The sequence below is a fragment of the Trichosurus vulpecula genome, chromosome 1 (genome assembly GCF_011100635.1).
Source record: "Trichosurus vulpecula isolate mTriVul1 chromosome 1, mTriVul1.pri, whole genome shotgun sequence".
NCBI lineage: Eukaryota > Metazoa > Chordata > Mammalia > Diprotodontia > Phalangeridae > Trichosurus > Trichosurus vulpecula.
This window is the reverse complement of record NC_050573.1, coordinates 551,082,118-551,098,587: the sequence shown is the minus strand read 5'-3', so window position 1 is coordinate 551,098,587 and position 16,470 is coordinate 551,082,118. Positions and strand designations below refer to the sequence as shown.

The following is a 16,470-nucleotide window of genomic DNA, read 5'->3' as shown; positions in this document are numbered from 1 at the left end:
GACAGACAGAAAGACATAGAGAAAGACAAAGACATGGAGAGAAGGGAGACAGAAAGACAGTGAAAGGCAGAGATATAGAGAGACAAAAACAAAGAGACAGAGGCAAACACAAGGTAAGGGAGGGAGGGAGACAGAGACAGAGAAAAACAGAGACAGAGAAAGAGGCAGACACAGGAGAAATGGGAGGGGAGACAGAGGCAAATATGGGGTAAGGGGAGAGAGAGACAGAGACAGACAGAGATCGACAGAGAGACAGAGACTGAGAGACACAGAGAGACAGAGATAGAGACAGAGACACGGAGAGAGAAGCGGGGAGGGGGAAATAAAGAGACAGACAGACAGACAGAGAAGGGGGAAGAGAAAGGGAGTAAGTCAATGTTTCTCCCCTGATTTCTCCTCTATATAGGGGGACTGAATCCTGTCACTGGTATAGGAAACTCTGAAGAAAAGGAGCTCCCTTTATCAGGCCTGCACAATTTATGGCCCGCAGGTTGCTCGACACCCACCAAAGGATTTTGGGCAGCTCACAAAAAAAATAGGGTTCACTATGCACACTCCTGTTTGTCATGTGACCCACGGCAACCAACCATCATCAGTCTGTCTCTAGTCTAACCTATCTGTCATCTGAAGAAGGTTAGCCTATTTTAATTTTGGCCCCTACCTACTGGCAAGTTGTGCCAATCTGCCCTATGTCGATGAAGATTAGCATCTTCTCTGCAAATTATAGTTTCAGAGAGTTGTTTGGGGGCACTGGGAAGTTAAATTACTTCCCCAGGTTCCCACAGCTCATACATATCAGAGGCAGGGCTTGAACCCAGGTCTTCCTGGCTTTCAGGACAGACCTCTATCCATTATGCCATGATGGCTCTTTTCTCGTTTCAAAATAAATGAGCACAGGGCATGCCACTGTGCAAAGGCTATACTATCCTCTTTGAAGTCTGCTTTCATCCATTTTATTATAGCAATCTAAGAAACACCTATGATATGTACTTACATCATTTCACCTCACTTTGCCTAATATGTTCACTCCAAAAATGAATGAGAAACAAGAAACGATGCAGGTATCTGAATCCATCCCAGAGAAGAAAGTAAAGAGACGGAGGGTAAAGCGCGAGATCCACTGGGCAAGGACGGAGAATGGGGATGTGTATTGGCTCCATCTTCTTTCTTCCTACACCCAATCTATAACAAATGCTTTGTTAAAGTTTTATAAGAATGAACCCCAGATGTGGGAGTCAAGAGCTTGGGTTTCAAATCTTCCCTCTGCTCCTTACAAGTCATGTGATCTCAAGTGTGTTCTTTAACTTCCTGAACCTCTGTCTTCTCATATGAGTAAAGGGGGCAGCAAGCCCCCAGATCTAGAGGTGGAAAGGACCTCCTTCAATTTTACAGATTAGGAATAGATGAGGTCCAGGGATGTACAGAGACACTTACCCAAAGTCACACAGGTAAGTGTCAGAAGCAGAATCTGAATTAGGTTCCAGGTTCTCTGCTTCCAAAGTTATCATTTTTAGTGTGGTGTTGTGAGACTCAAATGAAATAACGGACGAAAATGTAATTTATAAACTACGAAATGATATACACACAGAAAGGATTATTTATTACTTCTCATGATCATTATTGTATAATTGCGGAGATTTCCCAGAGAGCTTAGGTGACTGCAGAGACGGGGCTAAAATTTAGGTTTTCCTAATCCAGCGCTCTTTCTACAACACATCTGAGAGGCTAGGAATCTCCCCTTGCAAACATAATTGAATGAGACTTCAGAAATTCTGCGGTGAGAGAAAACAGGAGTTAGAGGTGTCCGTTTGAGGCATCCATTTAGAGGCACAAATCCTTTTAAAGTACCATTATTAAAAAGAAAAAAAGAACAAACAGTGGGAGCCCTATTTTGCTGCTATCTCCAGTGCCGGGTCTCCTCTTCCCTCTGCTGTGAATGAAGCATAGACTGCAGATTCTTGACTCTGAAGCATCTTTCCTTTTTGGCTACAGGCAGCAGCTGCTTGAAAACCTAGTGTTTTCCTCGGTTGGATCACTAGATTACCAGAAGCACAATGATTGGCAGGAGCACACACAGCCATGGTGTCAGGAACCCTGAAATGAAAGTGTGAAACATTCTGGGAGAAGTTCTCACAGTCAGTTCTCAGTCTCCATGGCTCTCACTTAGGGATTGGAGAGGGGCAGGAGGGGAATAAATATTCTAGAATGTTGCTGTGGCTGTACCAAACATCCTAGGGGCTCTGCCACTACTATCACCTGTCCCCCATACAGATGATGGGCATCAGAGAGACCAAGTAGCTGAATGATCAACTGGATTGTCCCATTGTCAATGCAACTTATTTTTGCATCATAGGGTCATGGCCTAATGTACAAATCATGGACCCATAAAGTTTATCAATTAATCGCTGACCTATAGACCTAAGGCATAGAAAAGGAAGAACTGAGGAACCACATAGACCATGAGACCATTTGGGAGGGAGGTGTCTCTACATATGCACATCTCACACTTCTTTGGAACTACCAGAATTCTGCTTTGTTCATAGACTGGTTGTGACCTAGATAAGAAGAGAGAACACTACCTACCTGCACGGCTAGGGATGTCACTCAGCACACTGGCCTGGGCATCTGTGGGTACAAAGAGATGCATTAGTCTCTCGAGTTGCCCTTGAGGACGCAAGACTAAAAAGTGGCTTGAATCCAGTCTTCCAACAAAGAAAGGGTTTTATTAGAGGGACCCTAACAGTTCTTGACAGTCACAGGGGATGAAGGAAGAGGAGGCAAAGAGGTGGCGAGTTCAAGGAAGCATCTCATATCTTTGTGATGATTTCAGGTTTACATTACTCAAGTCCCTCAAAAGCTCCATTTATTTTTACCCCTTTCCTAAGATGCTATATTTGTTGACGTAGAATATGTGTACATATGTAGATAAATTATACACATACATCTAATTCTTATGTCTATGTTTTACATATTTATTATTGTTATTCAGTGATGTCCAACACACATCTAACATAACCCTATTTGGAGTTTTCTTGGCAGAAATGCTGGAATTGGTTTGCCATTTCCTTCTCCAGCTCATTTTACAGATGGGAAACTGAGGCAAACAAGGTTTAGTGACTTGCTCAGGGTCATACAGCTAATAAGTATCTGAGGTCAGATTTGAACTCATGAAAATGAGTTTTCTTGACTTCAGCCCTGACACTCTATCCACCGCACCACCCATTCATTTCCTTGCCTGGTTCTGGGAAGGCATCTCATAAGTACCCAATAGGCTTGAGTTATTTTGGGCAATAAAGTTGGTCACTTGAATGGACAACTAAGGCAAAGGAGTCTCTGTCTTGAGGCATCAAGGCAAAAAGGGACCAGAGAACATTTTTTGAGCTTGTTTACTTATTAACTAGACTGGAGGCAAGGAAATGGATCATACTGTAGTTTCAGTTCCCCTCCAGCTCTAAGTATCGATAATTATTCATAATACCTAGGGAGTATGCGTGGCAACCTGGTGTTCCCATTTCCTTGTGCTATAACTACACAGGACTCTGGTGCTCACCAAGTTGCCCTGCTCATTCTAACATCAAAGTTCCCAACTAGCACACTGAGATAGAGCTTCTTGCTAACAACTTTGTACTTGAGGGAAGTTGTGTATTTATTCTTCCCTTTGGTTTGAATAACAGTTCCATACTTCTTCTAGGATTTATGACCCAATACTTATGGTGCAAATACTTTCATGCCACCTGGGCAACAATATCCAGTGTGAATGTTAAAGAAGAGAATCATTATTAATGGAGCAACCCTGTATTGGCTCCCCCAACATCCAGAAATCAAGCTTTCTAGTTGTGAACAGAAGAAAAAACATCATCTGTGTCTGTTGGCTCTGATGCCTCAGTGGCTTTATCCTATATCCCCACTCCACTTCTTCCCCTCCCAAAGAAGTCATGAATGCAAGAGTCAATTACCTCTCCGAGTGATGGGTCCCAAGTTCAGAACTTGAGCTGTGTTGATGGCATCTCCACTACGGTGTCTGGTCCCTGAGCAAGACTGTAGTAAGGAGAAAGTGACAAAGAGAAACTCTTATTAGGTGAAATCCCATAACTGGATTGTTCCATGTGGCATAACCCACAGTCCTTGATGATAATCTCCCATTGTGAAGCTAAGGGCCTCAGGAAAAAAAAATATTTCTTCTAAATCCAGAGATGCAAAAGGCAGTTTTAAAATATGAAGAATACAAGGAAAGGTGGGAAAACGTGAAATGGTACAGATGGAAAATGTCAGGATTCAAAGAGCATATATACCCAGACTATATAAAAATAATACCAAAGAAATACAAGACTAAAGAAGAAAATATTAGTACTAGATCTATGCACAGTAAAGATGTCATCCAAATGGATATGTAATCTCATTGATTGGGACGTTACATGCAACAATACAGATCACAATTGATTCTTGCCAGTCCATCCTGTGGTACTCCCATCTATGTCCTCTCCTAGGTTCATGATAGCAGCACCACCAATATGCTGGGAACCTTCCTCACTTTCTTTGGAGGATAACAGTGAAGTACAGCAAATTATTCTTATTATCTTGTTGAAGTCTGGGCCAGTGGAGCACAAGCTCTGGTGAATATTGGCTAGCTAGAAAAGCTTGACGATGGGCCTGTTGACAGACTGTATGTCTCCAGTCCAGGGCCAGGATTTTCCCTAGCTTGACTAAATTTTTGGTGAATTTGGTGAATTTTTTGGCCACAACAACTCTGAAAGACTGTCTTTCGTTGTGGAGGGGTTACAATCTGCATCAGCAGAGGGAGTACCAACACTGACAAAAATAACAGATAGATGACATCACCAAATAAGAAACTCTGGGGGCAGAAGTTACATTGGCTTCTAGAGGGGACATCCCTGCTTGGCCATTTCTGGTTCCATGCTCTGGTCTGCTTCCTGCCCCATGTGAGTCAGGGTTAAATGGCTGGCACTTTGAGTCCTCCAATTGGCTGCGGAGCCAGAAAAGCCAATAGCTCAATGGATATTTAAAATAGAGAGATGTCTCTCTGAGCTCCCTCTTCCTTTCTGGCTACAAACTGCATCAGAACTATTTCTAGTTGCTGCACTATTTCATTAAAATTTATATGAGCATTTTTTTCTTTTAGTCAGCTAGAAATAGGAGCTCATGGTTTTATATGTGATTTTGTGTTTCGTTGTGTTTGGTTTTTAAAATATCTGCTCTTGTCAATGGTTACTAAATTAATTATAAAATAAAAAGCTGAGAAAATGATGCATATAAGGTCAGACCTTGTCCAGATTTCCGCCAAGCCCATTGTACTTCTTCGTAATTCTCTTTTTCTGTCTTGACACACCAATCCTCTCCTCCTGCTCCCTGTATTCTTAGACCAGGGGTTCTCAACATGGCATCAGTGAACTTTACTTTTGTTTTCATTTTTATTAAGATTTTGATAACAATATTTTAATATAGTTGACTTGCTTTGGAACCCTATGCATTTTATTTTATGCATTTAACATTATTGTTCTGAGAAGGGGTTCACAGGTTTCACTAGGTGTCCAAAAACAAGGACAAAAAGATTAAAATCCCCTGCCTTAAATTAAGAGAATAAAAGCAAAGCTATTCAGAACTCCCCTATCTTAAAACCCAAATCCCTAAATCTTCATGAGTAAGGACATAGAGAGAAGAGTGCAATTTATTTGTCTTTTCTCTGTTGCCTTATCTCTTTTAGGCCCAAAGATACATGGGGAAATGTGAATCTGCTGTTGGCTCAGGTGGGAAGGTTGGGCTGGAGGAAGATGAGAAGAGGAGGGTCAACTTACAGGTTTGCACTGCTCATTCTTGGCGTCACAGAGAGACACTTCGCAATGCAGGTACACTAGGTCATGGTTCCCAGCAAACCGGAACATCTGGACCGAAAATCGACCTTGAGAGGACACTCCATTCTCCACCACCCGAATAGTTGGGTCCTGAGTGCGTGGACAGCTGTAAAAGATGTGATTATATGGTACTCCTCCCCAGGAGGTACTAGTATAGAAAACTAAAATGGAATCTTAGTGGGCCAGTAGAATATTGGGCCTTTTAGAGGTCTAGAGTGGTCTCAGTCAGAAAAGGGAAGTACCAAGAAGTAGTCGTTAGGGAAAAAGCAAGGGAGGGAGATTCTTACCTTCCTAGCAGAAAAGAAGTATGTTGAGTGTCACTGACATTGTGGTGTCAACGCACATCTAGGAATACTCCCTGATTTCCCCTGGGACTCAGAGGCCTTCTAGGGTAGGAAGGTCCCTTCTATCTATTTCTTGTCCCTCTCCCCACTCCACAATACTACTTGGATAGTGTGTGCTCCCTCCTCATTTTCCCCTAATCTCTCCTCCCGCCTAAGACCCCAAGCCACACACTTCCCTAAGAATAGCCCACTACCTGTTTCTTATGATGAAGTATTTCAAGGGGTCCGTGGCATTACTACTGGGGGTAGCATAGCAATTCTTCATCAACAGAACAAACTGGGTCAAATCTCCCCTTTCTAATATGGTGCCCACGTAGAGTATGGCTTCAGTGGAGAGGACAACAGAAGAGCCTTCAAAGGGTAATGTGTAGGTCGGGCTACTGAACAAAGCCATCCTCACTGTAAACATCCCTGTCCCACCGACACTGATGTTCAGGGAACTGTAGCAGGAGAGATAACATGATGTCAGAGCCTGTATGACAGAGGGGAGGGTCAATGTGGTAGGGTTGGAAGAGCACTGGAGATGGAGCCAAAAGACCTGGGTTCAAGTCCTTGGTCCTGCTACTTCTTAGGGATGTCGTCCTGGACAAATAACTTCACCTCACTAGGCCTCACCTCAGTTTCCTCATCTGTAACACAAGAGGAATGGACTAGATGACCTCTAACATCCTTTTTAGCTGTAAACACTAAGCTGCTTCGTCAAGATTTGGCCTTGAATACCATCTCTGACGGTACCCATTGTGTGACCTTGACCAACTCATTTGAACTTCTTGGGCTCAGTTTCTTCATCTTTAAAGCACGAAGGGATTGTAGTAAGAAGAAATCTGAGGTCTCTTTTGGGGTTAAGATTCTGGGATTTGAGTAAAATGTCCACAATGGGCTCAGGTGTTCCTGTCCCACAGGCTACTGTATATCCAGGAGGAAGGACAGGCCTCTGCAGAGAAGAGCTACATTCTCATCCCTAAGCTGCTGGGTGGCACAGTGGATAGAATGCTGGGCTTTACGTCAGAAGGATCTGAGTTCAAAACTCCCCTCAAAATATTTAGTAGCTGTGTGATTCTGGGCAAGTCACTCATGCCTCAGTTTTCCTCATCTGTAAAATTGAGATAATGATGAAAAATAAAATCTACTTCGCAGGGTTGTATTAAGACCAGATGAGGGCTTCGCAAACCTTAAAGTACTCTAGATAGATGCAGGCTATCATACCTGATAAGGGGTTGGGCTGCTGTTTGGAGGCTGACTTTCATGTCCAGAGGGTAGGCACACTGAAAGTTGATGTTAATGTTGGTATCTCGGATGATGATTTCGTCAGACAAGTAGAGAGTGTTGCTATAGATGGCATGGGTTTGGTTTTTCTAGATGAAGGGAACAGAGAGAAAAGGCCACCAGACTATAGTTACTGTTTAGGCTAGCCCTGGGGAAACTGTGAAGTCAGTGAAGTTCATTTTTGGTGCTTACCTCCACTCCTTTCAATGTCCCTGGACCCCCGACTTCTAGGATACCTGCCCTTGTATCATAAGATCATAGAATTGAGAGTTTAAAAAGTTTCAACCCTCACATTTTGCAGATGAGAAACTAAAGTCAAGGGCCATGAAGTGACTTGCCCAAGGTCTCTCAACTAGTAAGTGAGAAGAGCCTGGATTTGAACTGAAAGTCTCTGACTCCAAATTCAGGGCTTTTCTACCATGCTGTGGTCTCCCTCCCTTCTCCCAGGGCTTCTGTCCACTCCCAGCTGTCAGATTCGGGTAGGAAATGATAACAGCCGCATTTGTAACCTTTGCCAGGGATATTCCATGTCAAGATAAGACTCTGGCAGATGGAGTAAAATGTGAATGGTGTAATTTCAGGCACCAGGTGGGTAAAGGCAAAGATATTTTGCTGCAATGAGCCTTCCTTTGCAACTCATGTCATGAATTGAGGCCCTCTCTGCCTTCTCTTCTCATATTATATGTACATGGGCACATGAGTGGTACAGTGGATAAAGGGCATGGCCTGGAGTTCAAATCTTGCCTCAGATACTTACTGTGTGACCCTGGGCAAGTCACTTAACCTCTGTTTACCTCAGTTACCTCATCTGTAAAATGAGGATAATAGCCCCTCCCTCCCAGAGTTGTTGTGAGGATCAGATGAGATGATTATAAAACACTTAGCACGGTACCTGCCTATACAAATGCTATACAAATATTATCCATTATTATTACACAAGGCCAAACCTGGGGCCTGAGCATTAACGTTCTCTCTAGTCGGATGTTTCAGAGTATTATAGAGATGACTCCAGCAGCTCCCCAAGGAGCGATCTTGGAACCTTAATGTGGGATTATTCATCTTCCCATCTCTAGGTTCAACTCTGACTCTTACTGTGTAATTGTACACAAATCACCCTCACAGCGCCTCCATCTCCTCATCTGTAAAGTGGAGATAATAAACTTGCATTGCCTACCTCTCAAGAAGATTGTGAGAAACATGCTTTGCAAACCTTAAAATACTTGAAGAAATGTGAGTTTTCTTGGCTAATATGGAAACATTTTGCATGACTGCGCATGTATAATCTATACCAAATTGCTTGCCTTATCAAGGTAGGGGGAAGGGAGAAAGAGAGAGAAAATATGGAACTAGAATTTTTTAAACTGTTAAAAATTTTTTGTTTGCATATAGTTGAGAAAAACAAAATAAAAATCAAATGTAAGACAAAAGAGATTTAAGTTACCTATTACTGTCGTTCTTATTAACCCTGATCTGTTTCCATACGCCCCTTTGTACAAGAAGCTTTGCAAATCATCTCTTTGTCGCTAGGCTGCCAGCTAACTTCATAACAGGAACTTAGAATTTTCTAGGAAATGGAAATTTCCTTCAATCCCTCAGGGCTAATCTTGCATCTAGGCACAGCAGGTAGACACCCCAGTGCTGTGGTTTTGGGGGTAACACCCAAGCCTTCCTCCACCCCAACACCATGGTTACTACACTTGATGAATTCTCTGAGTTAAGGCACTATTGTCATCTGCAGACAGGTGACACATCAAGCCATCCCCAGTCTGGACCAGATCCTTTCCAAAGTCTCTTCCCCCTTTAGAGCACTAAGAGATTGTGTTCCAGTGCGAGAACTGGCTAAGTGGGGAGGGGACACAGAATGGGAAAGTTTGGATGGAGGAGAGAGGAAGGGAGGGATCCAGAACTCAAGGCACTACTTCTATGGGTCACCCAATCAGGGGAAATAAGAGAGGAAGGGGGGCATGTTTGAGGAAGACTCATGAAGAGAATGAAGTCAGTAGGTAGATAAAAGGCAAAGAGGAGGTGCTAACACTAAAGGTGGGGGCTGGAGGAGAGTGAGCATGGACTAAACAGTGTTACTGGGGCAAGGCCTGATTCCTGGAGCCAGCCATGTTGCAACAACATGACTGATTAGGCTTGATAAAGCCCCAGGGAAAAATCCAGCTGTGTGAAGACATATTTGGGGTTTTGTGGGGTACAGAAGTCAACAAATCACACTATGACCTCCCCCAAATACTGTCCCACCAATAGTTTTAAATGGTCTAGAATAAAAGTTGAAAGAGAAAATAAGTCACTAAGAGAAGTCCTGAGACATATATGAGAAGTTCTAGGGGCTTTGCCAAGATGAGAATAGATAAATAGATAGATAGATAGATATGTATGTATATATATACACACATACACACACACACACACACGTGTGTGTGTGCATGTGTGTGTGTGCCTGCACAAACCTCGGATGATTGAACAGGACAGCTAGATAGCACGATGAATAGAGTGCTGGGCCTGGAGCCAGGAAAACTCATTTTAATGGGTTTAAATCTGGCCTCAGACACTAGCTGTGTGACCCTAGGCAAGTCATTTTAACTCTGTTCGCCTCAGTTCTTCATCCAAAATGAGCTGAAGAAGAAAATAGTAAACCACTCCAATATCTCTGCCAAGGAACCCCAAATGTGGTGACAGAGAGCTGGACATGACTGAAAAACAACTTACCAGGTCATTAAAATCAATTGCAAGAGCCATCACGTTCTCCTAGTTGGTCTGCAAACTGCCTCCCAGACTCACTGCCCAGCCACCTGGTTCCCACAGTAAGGCACCACAACTGCTTTGCCCCACCCCACTCCCAAATTCTAGAGCCTCAAACCTTGCCCTCAGGAGGCTTCCACCCCACCTACCGCTAGCGTGGTTCCACACGGCCCATCCTGAGCTGGAGTTACCACTGACACCCAGGTCTGGTTGTCCTTCTCTTCAAAGCCAGTACAGGAGCTATCTTTCAAATATGTAAATATCTGCTCAAAGCCCAAATTTTCCAGCAGGCACTTATTCAAAGACACCTTGATGTAATTGGCCTCACAAGACAGATCAGGCTTCAGGTCGGCAACATCTGAAAGAGCCAATGAAGTATAGACCAACAGAGTTCTAGAACCAGAGCTGGATGGAAACTTGAGAGGTCTTTAGTCAGTTAATAAACATTTATTAAATATCTACTATATGCCAGGCATGAGGATACAAAGCAAGTTTCTTTCACAGTCTGATGTGGGAGACAACATACAAAGAAAAGTATATTCAGATAAGCCGTATATGAGATAAGTAGGGAAAAATCCACAGAGGGAAGACAAAATTAAGAGGGATTGGGAAAGGTTTTCTGTCAAAGATAGGATTTTAGTAGAAACTCGAAGGTCACCTAGTCCAGCCCCAACTTGGATCTTCCCTCAGCATCTGGGGCTTTCTCATCCTGGAACATCCCTCTTCTATGCTGGCCCCTTCTCTCATGGGGAAGTTCCTTCTGGGGGCCTCTCTTTTGGGGAGAAGCTCAGGTTGGCAGGTTTCATTAACCTCACAGATTTGCATGTGACTCTCTGGACTTTGCCACCACATCCCATACAGGTACATTCCCTCCCTCTCCACTTCTCTTTCTCGGCTCCCTTTCATGCACTGCCTTCTCCTATCACCATGTAAGCTCCTTGATGGCCAGGACTATCTTTTTGCTTGTATTTATAACCCTAGCACTTAGCATAGTGCCTAGAAAATAGATGGTACTTAATAGATGATCCTTGTCCTGCCTTACCCTGCCTGGAACATGGGTCCTCTCCAGTCACAGGGAAATCATTCTTTCACAAGGCACTTAGCTGAATTATTGGACACCTCTAATTGTCTGAGCTAACATTTGTCTTTTGTGACCTCCATTCATGAATCCTAGCTCTGATTTCTTGACCCAAAATAATAAACTTTAACTCCTTTCCAAACAAAAGATTTTAACTCAGATACCCTGTGTTCTAGGCCAGGGATCTTTCCACTGGCTGGAAATCTCAAGCTTAAACTCCTTATAACCTAAATAGCTAACCCTAGTACTGAGCTCTCTCTAAATCACCAGGATTCTGGACAAACTCTATTAACTAGCACCAGAAAACACTCAGTTATACCTGCAAGCTGTTCTGTGTGGACTCTGCTAGGTGCTTATGATGTGTCTATACTGCAAGCAGGCTGTGACTGAGTGGGAGTAGTATGGTAATCAATCACTCAATAAACATTTATTAAGTGTCTCCAAGCATTGCACTAAGTTCTGGGGGTGCACAAAGAGGCAAAAGACAGTTGTTGCCCTCAAGGAGCCTACAACCTAACAGGGAAGACAACAACCAAATTAATATATGCGAAGCAAGCTATACATAAGATAAATAGGAAATGATTAGCAGAGGGAAGACACTGGAATTCAGAGGGGTTGGGGAAGGCTTTTAGTTGGGACTTAAAAGAAAGGATGTGTGACTAAATACCTTTTTGGCCATACCCATGGATAGCTTCCTAGCCTAGAGTTCCTCCATTGCCTTAAGTCATAGACCCACAGAAATCCACTGGAATCTCAATGGGTGGGGTATTTCGTGTGCCTGGTTGATTTATTGGTTTATCTTCTTCCTTACACTTCAAAGAGGGCATGTGTGTGCACCAAAGGGGAGGGAGGTATCCTTGTAAAAACTTTCTACTGAGTAGAAAGAACTTTGGACCAAGAGGGATGAAACCTGGATTCCTATTTTAGCTCTGCCGTTAACAAGCTATGTAACCTTGGGTAAGTCGTTTCATTTCTCTGAACCACCATTTCTTCATTCTTTCTCCCCCATTAGACTGTGAGCCTGTTGAGAGCAGGCAGCTTTTTTGTTCTGTTTTGTGTTGTTTTAATTTCTTTGTATCACCCCTGCTTGCTTAGCATGGTGCCTGTCACACAGAAGGTGTTCAATAAATGCTTGTTGACTTTATTAATAGATGGAAGGGGCTATATGAGATGATCTCTAAGGTCCCTCCCAGTTCCTACTTAAAGCTCTATAATTCTATGACTTCCAAGGTCAATTTTTGAGTGAAATTTCTGGTTAGGGAATTAGTATGGCATGGGGAAAGAACATTGAATCTAAAGTCAGAGGTTTTGATTTCAAATCCTGCCTCTGACATTCAGCACCTATGTATCCCCGGACAAGTAATTTAACCTCTTTCTTTATCTGTAAAATAAGAGGTTTGGCTTAGATGTCCTCTGAGGCCCCTTCTTGCTCTGGGTCTAGGATGTAATAATCTCAAGTCATACATTAATTATATTTAATCCCAAGAGATCGGCCATAAATGTGTCCTTTGAACACACATGCGTGTGCGCGCACGCGCGCACACACACACACACACACACACACACACACACACCCTTTATCCACTGTCCTTGCTTGGCCCAGTACAACCCCTCCCCCACCAAGGAACTTACCCGTAATATCTGAGAATTTTTTGCATTGGCACGTCCAGTTCCCATTCACCGCCTTGCAATCCTCGTCTAAGCCACAGGCACTGCAGGTCCCTTCCACAGAGCTTGGGTCTGTAGGTTCACATGAACAGACAGATGGATAAAAAGCCTAGTGAACTCACAGCTTATGTCATCCTTGGTGTCGAGGTGGGTGGGACAGGGCAAGGAACATCCCTTGAAGGCCTATCCCTTTGAAGTCTCCAGGTCTCAAGCAAGATGACTCCAAGGATACCACCCCTTACCCAATCCTTCAGCCACTACCCTAAGCAGACACCAGTGGCTCCTCACCTGTACAGTAGGCCAAGTTGCATTCTGGTGGAGAGGTCAGATGGTAGACATAGAATCCACCAGCACAAGCCTTCACCTGCACCTCAGACTCCCAGAGGCAGCAGTTTCCACTCCAGTGGGCACAGGCAGTCCGGTTGACGATGCCCTCATCGCTGGATGGGTGGACTCCATTTAGCCACATTGGAGCAGCGGTGTTGCACCTACTAATAGGGACACATGTCTCTGGCATGCGCACGCCTCCCCTGCCCACAAAACGATACCAACCGTGCATCAGGATGTCACAATAATAGCCAGCCCTGTAGGTGGTGCTCCTCCAGTACTCATCCAGCAGGGTGTATTTCTGGCATGGATCCACACAGATCCTGGTCCCACCAGAATCAGCGATGCAGTCTAAGCCAGGCCCACAGGAGCCAGGGGAGCAGTGACATTGATGTCCATCCCCAGAGTAGCCAGGAAGACACTCACAGGAGTAGTTGCCAGGAGTGTTATTGCAGATGGCCAGGGGATGGCAGCTCAGGTCTGGGTCGCTGCATTCATCAATGTCTTCACAGACATTCTCAGGGGTCAGCTGGAAGCCATCAGGACAGCTGCAGTAGAAAGAGCCGACAGTGTTCACGCAGTGGCTGGCTGAGCAGTTGTGGCCCCCCTGGAAGGCACATTCATCCACATCTGAGCAGTTGAAGCCATCCCCAGTGAAGCCATCCAGGCAGGAGCAGACAACGGATCCATCAGTCTCTGCACAGGATGCGTCAACGTGGCACTTGGAACAGCTCTCTCCTGAAAGAGAGACAGGAACAGGTAACAGGGCAGGGACAGATGGAGGGATCCAGGACCAAACCTTCATGACAAAAGAAGGCCAAACCAGGCCAGTTAGAGACAATACCATAGGGTCATAGAGCTGGAGAGTGACTTACGATTCATCTTTCGTAGAGCTGGAAAGTGACTTGTAATTCATCTTACATTTCACAGATGAACAAATTGAGGACCAGAAGCATGGAACGGTGCCCCAATCTTGCATAGTTAGTGAGACTGTTGACATTTGAACTTATTTTTTGACTCTAAATCCAAGGTCCTTTCCAACACAGATCATAGAATTCCGGACACTACAATAACCCATGACCAGCCAACAACAGTGTTCCCACATCATCAATCTCTTTTCAGGAGAACGTTACAGGAAAGAAATGGAAGCAAATACACCTTGTCTAGGCACCAGCAGGGCAAACAGAGCATAGATCAGACACAGATGGAGCAAGCAATGAATAAATAGCTTGCATGCTGTGACTTGAAAGAGTTCTAGGAAGTCTCCTGCACACACTTCCCCCCAAGAAGAAAAAACGCCTTTGCCTCATTAGAGGAAGGAAGTAGAGTCCTGTGAATGGAGCTCTGAATCTGGAGGAGGAAAACCTGGGGCAGAGGCCTGGCTCTGCCATTGATGGGATGGGTGAGTTGTTTCAATGGACTCTACCTCTTGCCTCTTCTGCAAAAATCAGAGCAGGGCCTAGAGGATCTCATGGCTTCCCTCAACAAAAATGATTCTTTGATTGCAAGTGTCTGGTTTAGAATAAAGAACCTGTGAACTCTGGCTGGCATCTAGCACTCACTCATTTCCCCCCAGTGGAAGTAAATGATAACAATCGTAGCTAACATTTATATAGTATTTTAAGGTTTGCAGAGTACTTTATGTTATGTCATTTGAGTCTCACAACAATCCTGTGGGGTAAGTGCTATTAACTCCATTCTACAGACGAGGAAACTGAGGATGAGAAAAGGGGAGGGATTTACCCAAGGTCACACAGCTAAGTGAGTGAGTTTGAACTCACCATCTTCCTGGCTTCGAGTCCAGCCTTCTCTCTACATACAGCACCACCTAGCTTCCTAGAGAAGTTCTACGTGGAGAAGGTGTGGCCTCAGACACTTACTAGCTGTGTGACCCAGGGTGAGTCCCTTAACTTTTCTCAGCCTCAGTTTCCTCATCTGTAGAATGGAAACAAAAACAGCATTTACAGGATTGTCACCAGAATCAAATGAGCTAATATTTTTAAAGTGCTTTGCACAGTGCCTAGTACAAAGTAGGTGCTATTGAAAAGCTAGCTGTTCTCATCATCACAATCACCACCATCATCATCATCACCATCATCATCATCATCATCATCACCATCATCACCATCATCACCATCACCATCATCATCACCATCATCACCATCATCATCACCACCACCATCATCACCATCACCATCACCATCATCACCATCACCATCATCACCACCACCATCATCACCATCACCATCATCACTATCATCACCATCATCATCATCACCATCATCATCATCATCACCATCATCATCACCACCATCATCATCACCATCATCATCACCACCATCATCACCATCATCATCACCATCATCAACATCATCATCACCACCATCATCACCACCATCACCATCACCATCATCACCATCATCACCATCATCATCATCACCATCATCATTATCATCACCATCACCACCATCACCATCATCATCACCACCATCATCATCACCATCACCATCATCATCATCACCATCATCACCATCATCATCATTATCATCACCATCATCACCATCACCATCATCACCATCACCATCATCACCATCACCATCATCATCATCACCATCATCACCATCATCATCATCATCATCACCATCATCACCATCACCATCATCACCATCATCACTATCATCATCACCACCATCACCATCATTATCATCACCACCATCGTCATCATCATTACTTAGAACCAGAGTGTTCTGAGGCAGCACCTGGAAAGGTGGCTGGAGGAAGTGGGACAAGACAGATGGAACCAACCAAGACCCTCACTTACTCTCTGTAAAAACATCAGCCATTACTGGGCTCCAGTGTTGAAAAGCCACCAGCAGCAGGATCCAACAGAAAAGCTGCGTCATGCTTTACCCCAGCTTTGCTGCCACCGCTGTCCTGCCTGGAGACAAGGGCTAAATTGCTGCCTCTTTGAGATTTCTTCCAGGCCTGATTACTGTGACCCTTCAACCTGTACAAGGGAAGGAACACAGTTATTGTGATTCATTTTGTCTCTACTCCAACCTCCAAGCTCACCCTCTGACTGCAAACTCTACACAGTCAGTCAAAACAGACCCTCCTTCAAAATGAGGGAGCATCAGGTCTTTGGAGAATGCAGGTCTGACTAATTCTT

At 44.1% G+C, this 16,470-nt stretch overlaps 1 protein-coding gene across 1 annotated transcript; it reads right to left on the bottom strand.

The window, feature by feature from the left end:
* Positions 1 to 2,035: 2,035 nt before the first annotated feature.
* Positions 2,036 to 16,204, bottom strand: UMOD (uromodulin). The gene is made up of 10 exons (XM_036749255.1): positions 16,123 to 16,204; positions 13,263 to 14,039; positions 12,939 to 13,046; positions 10,378 to 10,586; positions 7,421 to 7,569; positions 6,409 to 6,654; positions 5,814 to 5,976; positions 3,957 to 4,038; positions 2,584 to 2,625; positions 2,036 to 2,094 (listed from the first exon to the last, which is right to left on the bottom strand). Exons 1-10 carry the CDS (start codon positions 16,202 to 16,204, stop codon positions 2,036 to 2,038), a joined length of 1,917 nt encoding a protein of 638 aa, XP_036605150.1.
* Positions 16,205 to 16,470: the final 266 nt, after the last annotated feature.

Coding starts and splice junctions, on each gene's coding strand:
- UMOD (XM_036749255.1), bottom strand. CDS start 16,204: ATGACGCAGCTTTTCTGTTGGATCCTGCTGCTGGTGGCTTTTCAACAC. Junction 10,587..12,938: donor AAAATTCTCAGATATTACGG/GTAAGTTCCTTG, acceptor TGGCTCTTTCAG/ATGTTGCCGACCTGAAGCCT. Junction 6,655..7,420: donor GCAGCCCAACCCCTTATCAG/GTATGATAGCCT, acceptor CTCCTGCTACAG/TTCCCTGAACATCAGTGTCG.